Here is a 14,651-nt window from a genome sequence, read left to right as displayed (position 1 = left end):
TCCCGAGGGCGGGGTTTATCTGGGTCAGTGACATGTCAGACCCGGGAAGTAACTCGTTGTAGTCCCTTACCAGCCGTTTTTGTAGGCATTAAACTTCCAGAATTTTAAAAGACGATATCTCTGTTTGCATTGAACTTTCAGCACTGCAACTTTGCAGATGTTGTTTATGCTCAAACAGCAACATTACACACTAACTAACGTTAAAAAAAAATTGCAATAAACCACCCCTTTAAAACTTTGAAAATACTAAAATTGAAATTATTGGATGAGAACTGAACTGAGCTGATGATGACGTCACTGTTTTCTCCACAGTTGCTTTATAAATGAATTAAACTCACTCTTAAATTGATGGACTTTACATATTTACTGAACCAAACTGAATCAACATTAAACTGATTTTAACTGAATAATGACTATTTTCTATTGTCTTTTTAGAGTTACTTTGCAGCAGAATTGAATCTGCATTGTATAAACTGCTATATAACATGTCTTTAATTTACTAGTTAACTTTTTCCTTTTTCATCATGAGAGAGCATTTTCATTATTCATGTAGTTTGTTTGTTTTAGAGGATACTTATTTTAAGCAAAATATAAAAATTGTCCAGACTTCAAGAGGAAAACCCTGAAATCTCATACAGTATATTACATCAGTAAATATAATACAAAAATGCAAAAATAACAATAGCCCGAAAACATCTTATGTTAGCTTTTGATATCCAATTATATACAAACAGATATGCATTATCATAGATACAAATGAACCATCAAATGTATGTTGTTATCCCTACCTTGAACATAACCAAATACATTCTGTAAACAGTATAGCACAATGTGTCAGTTTAGGACAGTGTCAATGACAGATCAAATCACACAACTTACCTCAGTATCTCCAAATGACACTTCATATTTTCCAGTCCAGTGCAGAGCAGCTTCACTCCCGAATCCTGCAGATTATTATTGTTCATGTTCAGCTCTTTCAGACTGGTATCAGATCCAAGAACTGTAGCCAGAGCTGAACAGCTTTTGTCTGTTAAGCCACAATCATTTAGCCTACAAGGGAAATACGATTACAGAATAATTAGATTGAATGCATTTGCTAAATATAAATAATAATCTATAGTTTTAATTACAATGAATTATACATTTGAAAGTGCTACTTCCATGGTTTCAAAGAAAAGCTTTACTGAGTAGTATGGATTCTCATCCGTGAAATGCGCCACTTTCTGTATTTTGCCGGTTAGTCGATGCCAGCAAAATGAAGTCGAAGATTTTTAAAAATCGAATAGTCGAATAAAATCAACGAATCGCGACAGCCCTATTACTGAGAGAATTCTGATTAAACACCTTTACCATTGCGATCATGTGCTCAGCATCGTCTACAATGCACAATGCTGTAAAATATGTTGTAAAAACACAATGCTTTTTACAGAGTGCTTACAAAAAATATGGAAAGGAATGTTTGAAAGCAGCAGCCTACCAGCGGGTACCACACTGACCCAGTATTTGGTTCTACTGGTACTGCAGAAAGGCTGGAATTATACATTAAAATAAATCACAATCACTAGGTAGCTGATTATCTGTTGACATTTACTGCAAACATTTGATGGACTAACTATCATCATTCAAAATACTTCAGCATCCCTGAACAAAGCACTTTCTCTACTAACATTAGCTGAGAATTAAACATTTTGTTCTCCTTGAAACAATTAAAGAAAAACACAAAAATATTTTTAAAATAATTTTCCAGAACATGTTTTCACTAATTAATTTTCCAGGTTTTCCAGGATGCATGGGAACCCTAGACAAATGTATTTTTCAGGATGAAAGCAAAAAAAAATATTAACTTACAGAGCTCTTTTGGAGGTTTTGATGACTGCTGATAATCTAATGAGACACTCGTCTGATTTCTTGAATTTCTGAAGCTCAAACTCCTCCAGCTCCTCCTCTGATGTCAACAACACAAAGGCCAAAGCAGACCACTGGGCAGGTGAAAGATCAGCAGATGAGAGACTTCCTTTGCTGAGGTGGGTCTGAATCTCTTTCACCAGAGTTTGGTCGTTCAGTTCATTCAGACAGTAGAACAGATTGATGGATCTCTCTGGAGACAGATTAGCTTCAAATTTCTGCTTGATGTACTGTACTATTTCCTTGTTGCTCTGGTCATTTCCATTTTGCTGTGTCAACAGACCCTGTAAGAGTCGCTGATTGGACTGGAGTGACAAACCAAGGAGGAATCTAAGAAAAAGATCCAGGTGTCCATTATTACTCTCTAGTGCCTTGTCCACTGCAGTCTTGAGCAAATCAATCATGGTTTCACTTTTGTTTTCCTGTTCTGTAGAGTCTTGATCAAACACATATTTCTTGTTGATGTCTAGAAACAGATGTGCATAAAGAGCTGCAATAAACTCTTGAATGCTCAAGTGAACGAAGCAGTACATGGTACCAAGAATGATCCCTGTTTCCTCCTTAAAGATCTGGGTACACATGCCTGAGTACACTGATGCCTTATAGACGTCAATACCACAGGCTTCCAGATCTGTGTCATAGAAGATCACATTGTTTCTTTCCAGCTGATGAAATGCCAGTTTCCCCAGTGAAAAGATGGCATCTTTATCCCAGGAAACATCTGGTGTATATTCTCCATCATACTTTCGTCTGCTCTGTTGGATCTGAAATCTGAGGAAGTGTGTGTACATTTGTGTCAGAGTCTTAGGAGTGTCTTCAGTATTTGACTTCTGGAGTGTTCTGGAGGCATCATCAGCTTGATTGTTTTTCATAACATTATTTCTTTTCTCCTCTAAAATGTTCTGAAGAACAGTGGCTGAAATCCAGCAGAAGACTGGGATGTGGCACATGATAAAGAGACTCTTTGATTGTTTAACATGATCAATGATTTCTTTGGCCTGATTCTCATCCATTAATCTCTTTCTGAAGTACTCCTCCTTTTGTGCATCATTGAATCCTCGTATCTCTGTCAGCCGGTCGATACAGTCAGGAGGAATCTTACTGGCAGCTGCTGGTCTGGTGGTGATCCAGATGAGAGCAGAAGGAAGCAGATTTCCCTTGATGAGGTTCGTTAGGAGAAAATCAAGAGAGGCTGGTGATGATATATCAGACCACGTCTCATTGTCCTCAAAGTTTACAGGAAGTCGACATTCATCCAATCCATCAAGAATGAACAAGACTTTGAATTGATTTCTTCTTGTAAGCTTCAGTCCTTTTGTCTCTGGGAAAAACTGAGTTATAAGGTCCATCAAACTTAGTTTTTCTTTCTCCTTTACGTTCATCTCTCTAAATGGAAGAGGAAATATGAAGCTGATATCTTGATTTTCTTTTCCTTCGGCCCAATCCAGAACAAACTTCTGCACAGAGACTGATTTTCCGATGCCAGCAACTCCTTTTGTCAGTACAGTTCTGATCTGCTTGTCTTGTTCAGGTGCTTCAAACAAATTTTTGCACTCAACTTGTATCTCTTGTGATTCATGACGTCTGGAAGCAACTTCAATCTGTCTTACCTCATGTTCAGTATTGACCTGTTCACTACAACCCTGAGTGATATAGAGATCTGTGTAGATGTTCTTCAGAAGTGTGGAGTCACCTTGCTTTGCAATTCCTTCAAACACACATTGATACTTCTTCTTTAGACTACACTTTAGCTGATGAATGAAGATGAGTTCATCTAAATACAGGGACAAAATATACAGATTGTTTAGTCTCTGGGTTTGTTATGTACGGAACAGAATGTGGAAGTCTAAAGGAAGTTTGCCATTGGAAGAGACAGGGCAGGTTATGAACACATAATATGAACATAATATGAGGCATATGAACAGCAAATGATCTTCCTCTGAGTCATAACAGTGATCATAGAAGAGCAAACAGATTGACACAGCGCTGGAAGCAGCGAACAGAGTCTCTTACCTTCTAGAGTATCAGCAGCTTCATCTTGCTTCATCTCTCTCAGGAAGAAGAGCGTGAGATCAAGAGCTGCTTCTTTGATTCTACATCTATTCTCATTAAAGTCCTTCACAAAGTTTTGCGTGTTCTCTTTTTGTAATATTTTTTCAAACATTTCCAGCTCATTTTTTAGGAATTTGATTATTTTCTTTTGAAGATCCTACAAAGCAAAAAACCCAAAAACAAAACACAGCTGAACCAAATCCACGTTCATTTGGTACAAATTATAAAGTATTTGTAAATGAAACAAGAGACATTGTCCAGTAACCAATTTGTTTGTTATAAATAGACATTTATGAAAATATTTTTCCTACCTGGAAGATTTCTAGGAATTTGTCTGTGAAATTCTTGTGGTTCCTGTTAATCTGGAAGTCTGAATCTAATATCTCATATTGCAGCCTGTTAAAATGGCAAATAAAATTAAATAAGATAAATATCTTGCCATTTTTGTTTAAATTAAAGCCAAAGAGCAAACATCAGCTGTTAATGCTGCAGCTATAAGTTAATGCTGTTAAAGAGAAGGTTCTATTTCAGTGCAAATTTAAGTTTTAAATTAACTATAATGAGAGATCTAATGACACAAATACAGGTGCATCTCAATAAATTAGAATGTCGTGGAAAAGTTAATTTATTTCAGTAATTCAACTCAAATTGTGAAACTCGTGTATTAAATAAATTCAATGCACACAAACTGAAGTAGTTTAAGTCTTTGGTTCTTTTAATTGTGATGATTTTGGCTCACATTTAACAAAAACCCACCAATTCACTATCTCAACAAATTAGAATACTTCATAAGACCAATAAAAAAAAACATTTTCAGTGAATTGTTGGCCTTCTGGGAAGTATGTTAATTTACCTGTCAATGTACTCAATACTTGGTAAGGGCTCCTTTTGCTGTAATTACTGCCTCAATTCGGCGTGGCATGGAGGTGATCAGTTTGTGGCACTGCTGAGGTGGTATGGAAGCCCAGGTTTCCTTGACAGTGGCCTTCAGCTCATCTGCATTGTTGGGTCTGGTGTAGGGGTGTAACGATATATGAATCGCGGTTGAACGATTCACGGGCATTTTCCAAATGGAAGTGATCATCCCTATCCCCTTGGAGTGGGGACTTGGGAGTGAGCAGGGCACGTGCGTGTCATTATGTAGTCGTTTGGAATGCACTTGGTGAAGGGAGCGCAATTTCCTCATTATCTTCAGCTGGGATGTTCCCGTGACAAAGCAGCACGGTGTGCGTCAGCAGATTCGCTGGCGGACAACCGCATAAAAAAAAAAATATATATACATTTCATAATTTAAAAAGTTTTATATATATTATTTTTTATATATTTATTATGTTTGTTATGTATGTTTATTTGCAACAGTTATGCTAACAACAATAAAAAGACTATTGACATTTAAACAGCGACATCTGCTGGCCTTTACCGTGCTGCGTTGTCACGGAACATCCCAGCTGCAGATAATGAGGAAATTACGCTCCCTTCACCAAGTGCATTCCAAACGACTACATAATGACACGCACGTGCCCTGCTCACTCCCAAGTCCAAGGGGATAGGGATGATCACTTCCATTTGGAAAATGCCCGTGAATCATTCAACCGCGATTCGTGTATCGTTTACACCCCTAATCTGGTGTCTCTCATCTTCTTCTTGACAAGAGAATCTATGGGGTTCAGGTCAGGCTAGTTTGCTGGCCAATCAAGCAAAGTAACACTATGGTCATTTAACCAGCTTTTGGTACCTTTGGCAGTGTGGGCAGGTGCCAAGTCCTGCTGGAAAATGAAATCAGCATCTTCAAAAAGCTTGTCAGCAGAAGGAAGCATGAAGTGCTCTAAAATCTCCTGGTAGATGGCTGCGTTGACTGTGGACTTCAGAAAACACAGTGGACCAACACCAGCAGATGACATGGCAGCCCAAATCATCACTGACTGTGGAAACTTCACATTGGACTTCAAGCAACATGGATTCTGTGCCTCACCACACTTCCTCCAGACTCTGGGACCTTGATTTCCAAATGAAATGCAAAATTTACTTTCATCTGAAAAGAGGACTTTGGACCACTGAGCAACAGTCAGTTCTTTTTCTCCACAGCCCAGGTAAGATGCTTCTGACGTTGTTTCTGGTTCAGAAGTGGCTTGGTAGCCCTTTTCCTGAGCGTGGTGACTCTTGATGCACTGACTCCAGCTTCAGTTCACTCCTTGTAAAGCTCTCCCAAGTGTTTGAATCGGCTTTGCTTGACAGTATTCTCAAGCTTGCAGTCATCCCTGTTGCTTGTGCACCTTTTCCTACCCAAATTCTTCCTTCCAGTCAACTTTGCATTTAATATGCTTTGATACAGCACTCTGTAAACAGCCACACCTTTCAGTAATGACCCTCTGTGACTTACCCTCTTTGTGGAGGACGTCAATGTTCGTCTTCTGGATCATTGCCAAGTCAGCAGTCTTCTCCATTATTGTGGTTTCAAAGAACAAGAGATACCCAGAATTTATACTGTAGGGATGGTCATTAATTGAAACTCAAATGTAAATATTCTAATATTTTGAGATACTGATTTTTGACTTTCATGAGCTGTAAGCTCTAATCATCAAAATGAAAACAAAAAATAACTTTTTAAATGTTTTACTTTACATGCAATGAATCTAAAATATATGAAAGTTTCACTTTTTGAAATAACTTACAAGAAAAAATTAACTTTTTCACGACATTCTAATTTATTGAGATGCACCTGTAATAGAAAGAAAAAAAACAACAACTGTATTACAGGAGTTATTCAGACTTTTTTAAAAATATTTTAATGCTGCAAATGTTAATTAAACAGATGGAAGGACATATTCATGTCTCTATGGTGAATTTATGCTTCCTTGTTGCTGCTTGTGTAATTGTTTTACTGGAAAGAAGCTCCAGACAGACTTCAATAAAAAGGAAAGCAGATATTATGATCTGTGATTTATTGTTTTATTTAGTTAATTTCTATCACAAATATCCCAGTGGAGAAATTATCTATATAATACAAAACACATGAAATACCGTTCAGTAGCTGATGGTGTTCCTCACTGAATAACGGTGGTTCACCTTTTGAACAGTCACTCTTCACAGACACAGAGCTGGACACATGTGAGCCTGATCTTACACTAATGACACAAAGAACAGAGAGAGACGGGGAAAATGTTGAAAATGGTAATTTCTGTAGATAGATGGACACATTCATGTTTGATTGCAAGATCTATTTTCCTCAGTGAATTTATGCTCCCTAGTGTCTGCCCGTGTAACTGTATTACTGTAAAGAAGCTCTATACACAGTTCAATGAAGGAGGAAGCAGAAATTCATTTATTTAATTTCTATCACAAATATCCCAGTGGAGAAATTATCTATATAATACAAAACACATGAAATACCGTTCAGTAGCTGATGGTGTTTCCTCACTGAATAACGGTGGTTCACCTTTTGAACAGTCACTCTTCACAGACACAGAGCTGGACACATGTGAGCCTGATCTTACACTAATGACACAAAGAACAGAGAGAGACGGGGAAAATGTTGAAAATGGTAATTTCTGTAGATAGATGGACACATTCATGTTTGATTGCAAGATCTATTTTCCTCAGTGAATTTATGCTCCCTAATGCCTGTGTAACTGTAAAGAAGCTCTAGACACAGTTCAATGAAGGAGGAAGCAGAAATTCATTTATTTAATTTCTATCACAAATATCCCAGTGGAGAAATTAGCTAATGCTATGTTGTAACACAAACCAAGTGAAATACCTTTCAGTAGCTGATGGTGTTTCTTCACTGAATCTCGGTGGTTCACCTTTTGACCGGTCACTCTTCACAGACACAAAGCTGGACACACGTAAGCTTACACTAATGACACAAAGAACAGAGGGAGAGCTTTTTTTTTCTTTATTTAATACAATCAATTACCCAAATTTAAAAAAAAAAACTATATATATATATATACACACCTCAAATGGAAAAAAAAGAGAAAAGTATAAATCTCCTTCCATCACAGTCCAAGCTCTCTTCTGTCACAGCAGCAGCATCCTCATGTAACACATGAGCTTCATTTCTACCATTGAGCCACTGGAGCATTCAGCTACATTCTCCTCAGTCTCAGTCATCTCACTTCTCCCACCTTCCTCATTTATATCTTCCCTAGCAATAGTGGCACTGACCCCAGCTTCAACACTCACCCATCCTTTCATTATTTACAGCTTCAGCATCATTCACTTTCTCAGCACAAACACTTCTAATGCAGCCCTCCCATTATATACACCAACTAATCAAAACCAAATAATCAAAATCAAACTCATCTACATCATACTTCAAGACCATGTAAACCTGTCATCTAAAACAAACGACAGTGATTTACAGTCAAGCAGGATATTTTTCATTACTATTCACTACTGTACCATGTCTTGAAGCTCTACAAGCAAGAGTTCATCTTTAATGAAAGGTTGAAGTGCCGGTTGAGCCTGTTTACAAACCTGTTGTCCAACAAAGTGAACATTTACTGACGTTTTTGCTACAAATTAATTTCATAACATCACTCGAGTGTTTGAAATAACTTCCTTTTGTGATCTGACATGGTTTCATGTCACAGAATGAGGTAAAAATCTTTATTGTATAGTATTATATACACTCTAAAAAATGCTGGGTTAAATACAACCCAGTGCTGGGTAAATATTGGACAGAACACATGCTGGGTTGTTTTCAACCAATAGGTTAAATGTTTAACCCAACCTTCTGGGTCTAAACAACCCAATCGCTGGGTTCGTCCATATTTTACCCAGCGCTGGGTTGTATTTAACCCAGTATTTTTTATAGTGTACACTAAAGACCATGTCGATTAGCATTGTATTATAAATATACTTTATTGGTCCAATTCTTGCTATTAATTAACTATTAACTATGTTTTTTGCCTTAAACTCCTAATTACTGCTTAGTAAGGTAGTTAATGTATTGGGTATGATTAGGGATGTAGAACATTGGTTTTGCAGAATATGTTTTATAAGTACTAATGAATAGCCAATATGCTAGTAATATGCATGCTATTAAGCTACTAGTTAGTAGTGAGAACTGGTCCCTAAACGAAAGTGTTACCACTTTATTCATATAAAAATACCAAACATGGCTTGAAGAACAGAGATACACCATTTAGTCACAATCGTATGTTTGTCTTCATGTTCCATCAGTTAATAGGTTTTTTTTAATTATTATTATTATTCAGCTACAGTGATAGACTTTATCTATATTAGGGATTTCCTGTAACATCATATTTCATATTTGCTTTTATGTGTGCACTCACTAATGCTCACAAGACCTTATTTTGGGTAAAAACAGGAAAAACAATGCTTAAAGTTTTTCTCCAGAGTAAAAGTGTTTTTTTTTTCTCTCTCTCTCTCTCTCTCTCTCTCAGTAGATGCATATGATTTCCTGACAAAAAAAAAATTAAGAAATTGCAGTTAAAGATTTTATAATAGATCCTTAGACCTTTCTAAACACTTATAGTTGTAGGCCTCCTGCATGTTAACACGTCACACTGCAGTTTTCTGTACTATGTATTTATAATAATCAATATCAATAATTATTAGTTTGTTTAAAGTTTTCATTTAATTATAAAAATAATCATCAAATATAACAATCATTTTTAAACCTGTTTTAACCAATCTAAAACATTTATAGGAAGTTCTACTTTGTTTTGAAAAGCATTTGAGATGACAATAGTGAGAGAAAACACTCCTTGTTGAAAAGTGTTGTTTTCCTCTGAAAGCAGACTCAGTCTTACCTCTGTTTCTGTGAGAGACTCATCTTTCCTCTCTTCTCTGACATACTGCAGATGAACAGCTCAACACTGAGATCTTTGTGTCTCTGAAGACCATCAGATGCTCATCAGGACCTGGACATGACAATGTGTCTCTGTCTGAGATCAACATCATGAGAGTTCAGAGGAATAAATGATGAAGAAGAATAACTAGTGATGAATGACTGAGTTATCAAACAATCAATATAAAACTAAAATATGCTACAAATATACTGCCATGTAATTGGTGTCATAATCTCTTCAGATCACTCACAACACATGTCTTTATTTACATGAACATTAACTTTCGGAGCATTAAGAAGTTTAAAAGATCATTAATTTTGCTCGGGTTTATTGTCTCTCTATCCGGAAGAACAGGTTTGATTTGACCACAGAATACTTTCAGAATTATTCTTAATGCTACATTGTTACAGACTTGTTAAATATGCGTTTGTCTTTAAATGGTTTGTTTTAATATCTTTCTGCTTCTCTGTGTTTGTTACTTCGGCGACAGGTATAAGTTATAACTTAACAAATCCTGCTTCATATAGCTCTGAAACCCGTTCATCATTCTCCTAAATAACTGTAATCGTGAAAGTATTCAGACTTACTTGCAGTAGTTCAGACGATCTTGTGTAGGAACAGAATCCAGAAGTCTTTAAAACACTTTCGGTTTGTGATCGCTGTTCGTCTTCTTATTATTATTATTATTGGTTTTATGACGGATTGCAATCGTGATTTATCAGGTGCATACCGCCACCTACTGTACCGGAGTATGCAGCATGGATTAGCCCAGGGGTTCCCAAACTAGAGGTCTGCAAGCCCGTCGGGTCCCGACGGAGCCCGACACGCTGAGTCCATTCGGGCCGGGCTCGGGCCAATTTTTTTTTTTACAGATCGGGCTCGGGTCGGACTCGGGCTCATTTAGCTTCTCTCCTTTTATTGGGCCCATATACGCGCAGAGCACACATGGCTACTGTATTAAATACTGATTATATTATAAATATTATACATCGCCTAAGCAAAACGCAACGCATATACGCACACATTAGCATACAAGTGACCATGCAGAGCATCAGGGAGAAGTTGGAGCGTGGAGTTACAAAAAGTTCCCAATGCTTCGGGAAAAGCTGCATTTTTGATCAGCCATGCATTTGATGATGATCCTGACTGCCATCTCCTCACTGGATGCGCCTTTAGAGAGAAATGCATCTTTAGGGATGTTATAATGAAAGAGTTTTTGTTTTCGATTCGATTTATTTCGTTTTAAAGTAGTAATTCAAAGCTTTCTATAGATACTATATTTATCAAGTCAGTGAGGCAAGTATATGCTGTGTTTCGGTTTTTCAGAAGCGCACCGCTTGCTCAAAACCGAAACTGCTTTTTTTTCTTCTTTATTTTATAAAAGCATGTTTTGTTGATATTGTGAGTGCACACAAATAAAAGTAGACCCTTTACAGTTCCGAACAACGTAGCCTTTTACTCTTACCTTTATGAGCAAACATGACAGCGTATTTCAAAATGTTTCCAAAGCAAGTGGTCGTTCTGGCGCGTCCTGTAAAGCGCGCTTCAGCTTTCACTCTCCACACAAACTACTGGATATGCATCAGTGCACATTTATCTAGGTCAAGCGTTTAAACTAACATTGTGGAGCTGTTTTATAATTATAGATTTAATTTTAGAGAAATCGTGATGATTTGAGAAAGCTAAATTGATCAAACATAGGCTATGATCAACTCGCTGTCTGCCGCTGGCCGCTTGGTCGTTACTTTAAAAAACAAAAACTTACATTTAAGGAATAAAAAATGCTCCAAACGTTTTTCTAAATTAACTTAATAAAATAACGAAACGAAATACAATCACTTTGCCATTTCATACAAAACTGAACTATTTTAATGGCTGAAACAGTAGTAGATAAGCTGTTTTGGGAGAAGGGGGAAAAAAGACGGGCTCGGGTCGGACTCGGGCCGAGAATTCTGATGAGCTGTCGGACATGGGCCGGGCTAGGGCCTAAATTTTAGGCCCGTGCAGGGCTCTATCCCAAACACGTTCCTGGAGCCTCCCCAACACTGCACATTTTGCACGTCTCCTTTGTCTGACACACCCATTTCAGGTCTTGGGGTGTTTCTCAAACGGAAGGCTGCATCCTACAAAGGTTGCATATCTCGGCTGCCACGTCATCAAACGTCGCTGAAGGCCATCTCAATCAGAAGGATCCTCGGAAGACAGCCTTCGTTTCGCGTCCTTCTTTCAGCTGAATTTGAAGGATGCATGGGATGTATCCTCCGCGACCTTCAATCACCCACAATCCTTTGTACCCATTCCATTTCATGAAAATAAACTGACGAAAAACGAGTCAGTACTGAGCTTGTCTGAATTTATTATGAAATCTAAGACAAAAATAATGTTTTCGGACATGAAAGGATAGATTATATTTTGTTTTGGTGTAAATTACTTACTAAACGCTAAACTGCCAATAATTTATGCCACAGGGAGATCATAGATGGCGGTTTTTCATTGTATTGCATTAATAGAAAGCCAAATAATATAAAGATTTGTAATACAAAGGTTTTTTACCAAAACTAAGTTTTATTAGTGATTTTATTAGTGTTTTTGTGCCGTGACGGTAAGGGCGGGAACATATGTGACGTAGCCACGCGCACTTACTAGAGCGTCTCATTCTAGCGTTTATATGCCGATGAGGAGTCTAGCCTACAAGACTCTGAAGGACTGAACTAGGAAGGACACAGCCTTGGTAGGATCCAGCCTTCCGTTTGAGAAACACCCTTGGAGTTGCTACTAATGAGCTGATGAGTTGAATCAGGTGTGATTGATAAAGGAGACATGCAAAATGTGCAGTGTTTGAATTAGTCCAGAACTCAATGAATTATAATGAACTTTCAGTTTCTACATACAAATAGAAAATGCCCAGTTATTTTTATCTTATTTTCTGAATGTACCATCTCTGTTCAGTTTCACAGGTTGCTGTGATGTAGATATATGTGCTTTTCACAATCTGTCATTTAAGGTTTAAACAGTTTTGAATCTAATGTCTATTAAAACAGAAAAACTGAGACTGTAACTCATAATCTTATGTGGGTTTCAAAAAGACAAAACAGCACTTTATTTCTTATTTAGAGATGAAATTAATTTTTTTTTTTTTATCATTGGACAACCAAAAACTTAGTTATGATTTATGTATTTTTAAATCCTACATTTAAGGAAATATTAGACTGACTAATGAATTTAGTCTTCTTTATTTACTGGCTTTCTGTTCTCTTATTCAACATTTATATCACTGTTTTTTATGTAATATAAGTTTAAATGACAAATATCACAGCTGTCTTATTTACTCTCAGTGTAATTTATTCTGTAATATTTTGAGCTCATCGACCCTTTTCTGTCTTTACTACTGTCCTCAAAATCCTGCATCAGAAAAACAAAAGAGAAGTGCGGCTTACAAGAACTAAAACTGATGCATCCATCAGTCAAAATGTGTACAGCAGCTATGAGCTATATATATATAAAAGTTTTCAATTTTTATTAGTTTTCAGTCAAACTACAGTGATACACAAATCAGTCCCACATGATGTGCCACATGCTCCATTTCAGAAGAATCCAGAACAAAAAACAAAACAAAAAAACACACATTTATTTGCCAGGCAATGTTGTAAAGGTCAACTGACAGCAAAATGAAGAACACGCTAGTGAGACTGAAGAACAAACAATGGCAAGCAACGATACAATGATACACAACCAACATCAGCGGATCTGACCTCAGTGACCTTATGATCTACTGGTGATTCAATCCAGTTTATTCCTTTGGATGTTTACTATGATTTGGGAAAACATGAAAATAAAAGGAACAATAGGAACAGTGTTGCTACACATGATAAAAACAGTATATAGCAAAAGGGTTATGGGTGATGTTATGATCATTTTGATTTACCATAGCAAAAATTTGTTGACAATGTTTAGATATTTAGAAAAACTTGTATGATTTGGGGAAATTATTAGCCTTGCATCATGCCTGTTTATGTTTGGCTGAAATGTGGTTATATGTAATTATTACAGAGGAAGTTGTACTTGCAGGAGTAGTGGTTTACATAATAGAAGTAATTTTGATAACTAAAAAGTGTAGCAATAGCAGATGGAGAGAATGGAAAGTGGTAACTTAAAAAAAAGGATAATTGCAGCAACTATATTAGGTGTAAATTCAATGATGGGTCCAAGAGGAATAACTTATATGATGTTTTTAGATGCTCCAAAGACACCTGAAACAGAGGATCTGGTGTCTGGTACAGAAGAAAAACTGATGGAGAGAAAATAGACAAGAAATGTTATTTAGAATATGGAAAATGTATAAATTGTGTTAATTTAAAAAAAAAAAAGAAAGATGTGTGATTTTAATTATAGGAAATTTATACAAATAGTGTATTAAGCAATGACAGTACAATTGTAATGAAACAATGGAAAATCGAAAAATGAGAAGTAGAAATTTTTAAATAATTAAAAGTGTTTGTTGAAATACTGAGTTGTATGATGGGGTAAAAACCATACATTAAAAAAAAGATGATAAACCAAATTTTTGTAGATGCTTTACATTGAAGGTACTGTACGTAACACTTGATCTCCAGTCCAGTAGGTGGTGAAATTGCACCAAAAATTGGTTCATCACCTCCCACAAAAGTTAAAGAAAAATGAGTTTTTACGTGGTTTTTAGAACGTTATTCTAACGTTACCCTAACGTTATTATAACGTTTCCCTAACCTATTTACTCCAGTATGATCACTCCACTGTAGGTCAGTAATCATTCAGCACACATGACCCAGTGTAACAAATTGCATGGAAATTATCCGTATGGACGCCTAATCAGCATTATAAAACCATATCTTGTTT

General features: G+C 36.6%; 1 protein-coding gene across 14 annotated transcripts in view; it reads right to left on the bottom strand.

The window, feature by feature from the left end:
• LOC131531223 (NACHT, LRR and PYD domains-containing protein 12-like) overlaps positions 1–4,988 on the bottom strand; it is a 166,342-nt gene extending 161,354 nt beyond the window's left edge. For 13 of the 14 annotated variants that reach the window (XR_009268607.1, XM_058761861.1, XM_058761856.1 and 10 more), the window contains exons 1-5: positions 4,811–4,988; positions 4,269–4,353; positions 3,919–4,114; positions 1,849–3,679; positions 880–1,050 (exon numbers count right to left, since the gene is read on the bottom strand). Coding sequence is in view for 13 of the 14 variants with exons in the window: in XM_058761861.1 (XP_058617844.1) it covers positions 880–1,050; positions 1,849–3,679; positions 3,919–4,069 (2,153 nt within the window). In the remaining variant the exon portion in view is untranslated. Of the gene's footprint in view, positions 1–879; positions 1,051–1,848; positions 3,680–3,918; positions 4,115–4,268; positions 4,471–4,810 lie in introns of those variants that run through there. The other variant, XM_058761852.1, reaches the window with a different exon arrangement.
• Between the last annotated feature and the right edge of the window lie 9,663 nt (positions 4,989–14,651).

The sequence above is a fragment of the Onychostoma macrolepis genome, chromosome 22, assembly GCF_012432095.1.
Source record: "Onychostoma macrolepis isolate SWU-2019 chromosome 22, ASM1243209v1, whole genome shotgun sequence".
Lineage (NCBI taxonomy): Eukaryota > Metazoa > Chordata > Actinopteri > Cypriniformes > Cyprinidae > Onychostoma > Onychostoma macrolepis.
Note: the sequence above shows the minus strand (reverse complement) of the source record. Positions and strands in the feature narration are given on the sequence as shown.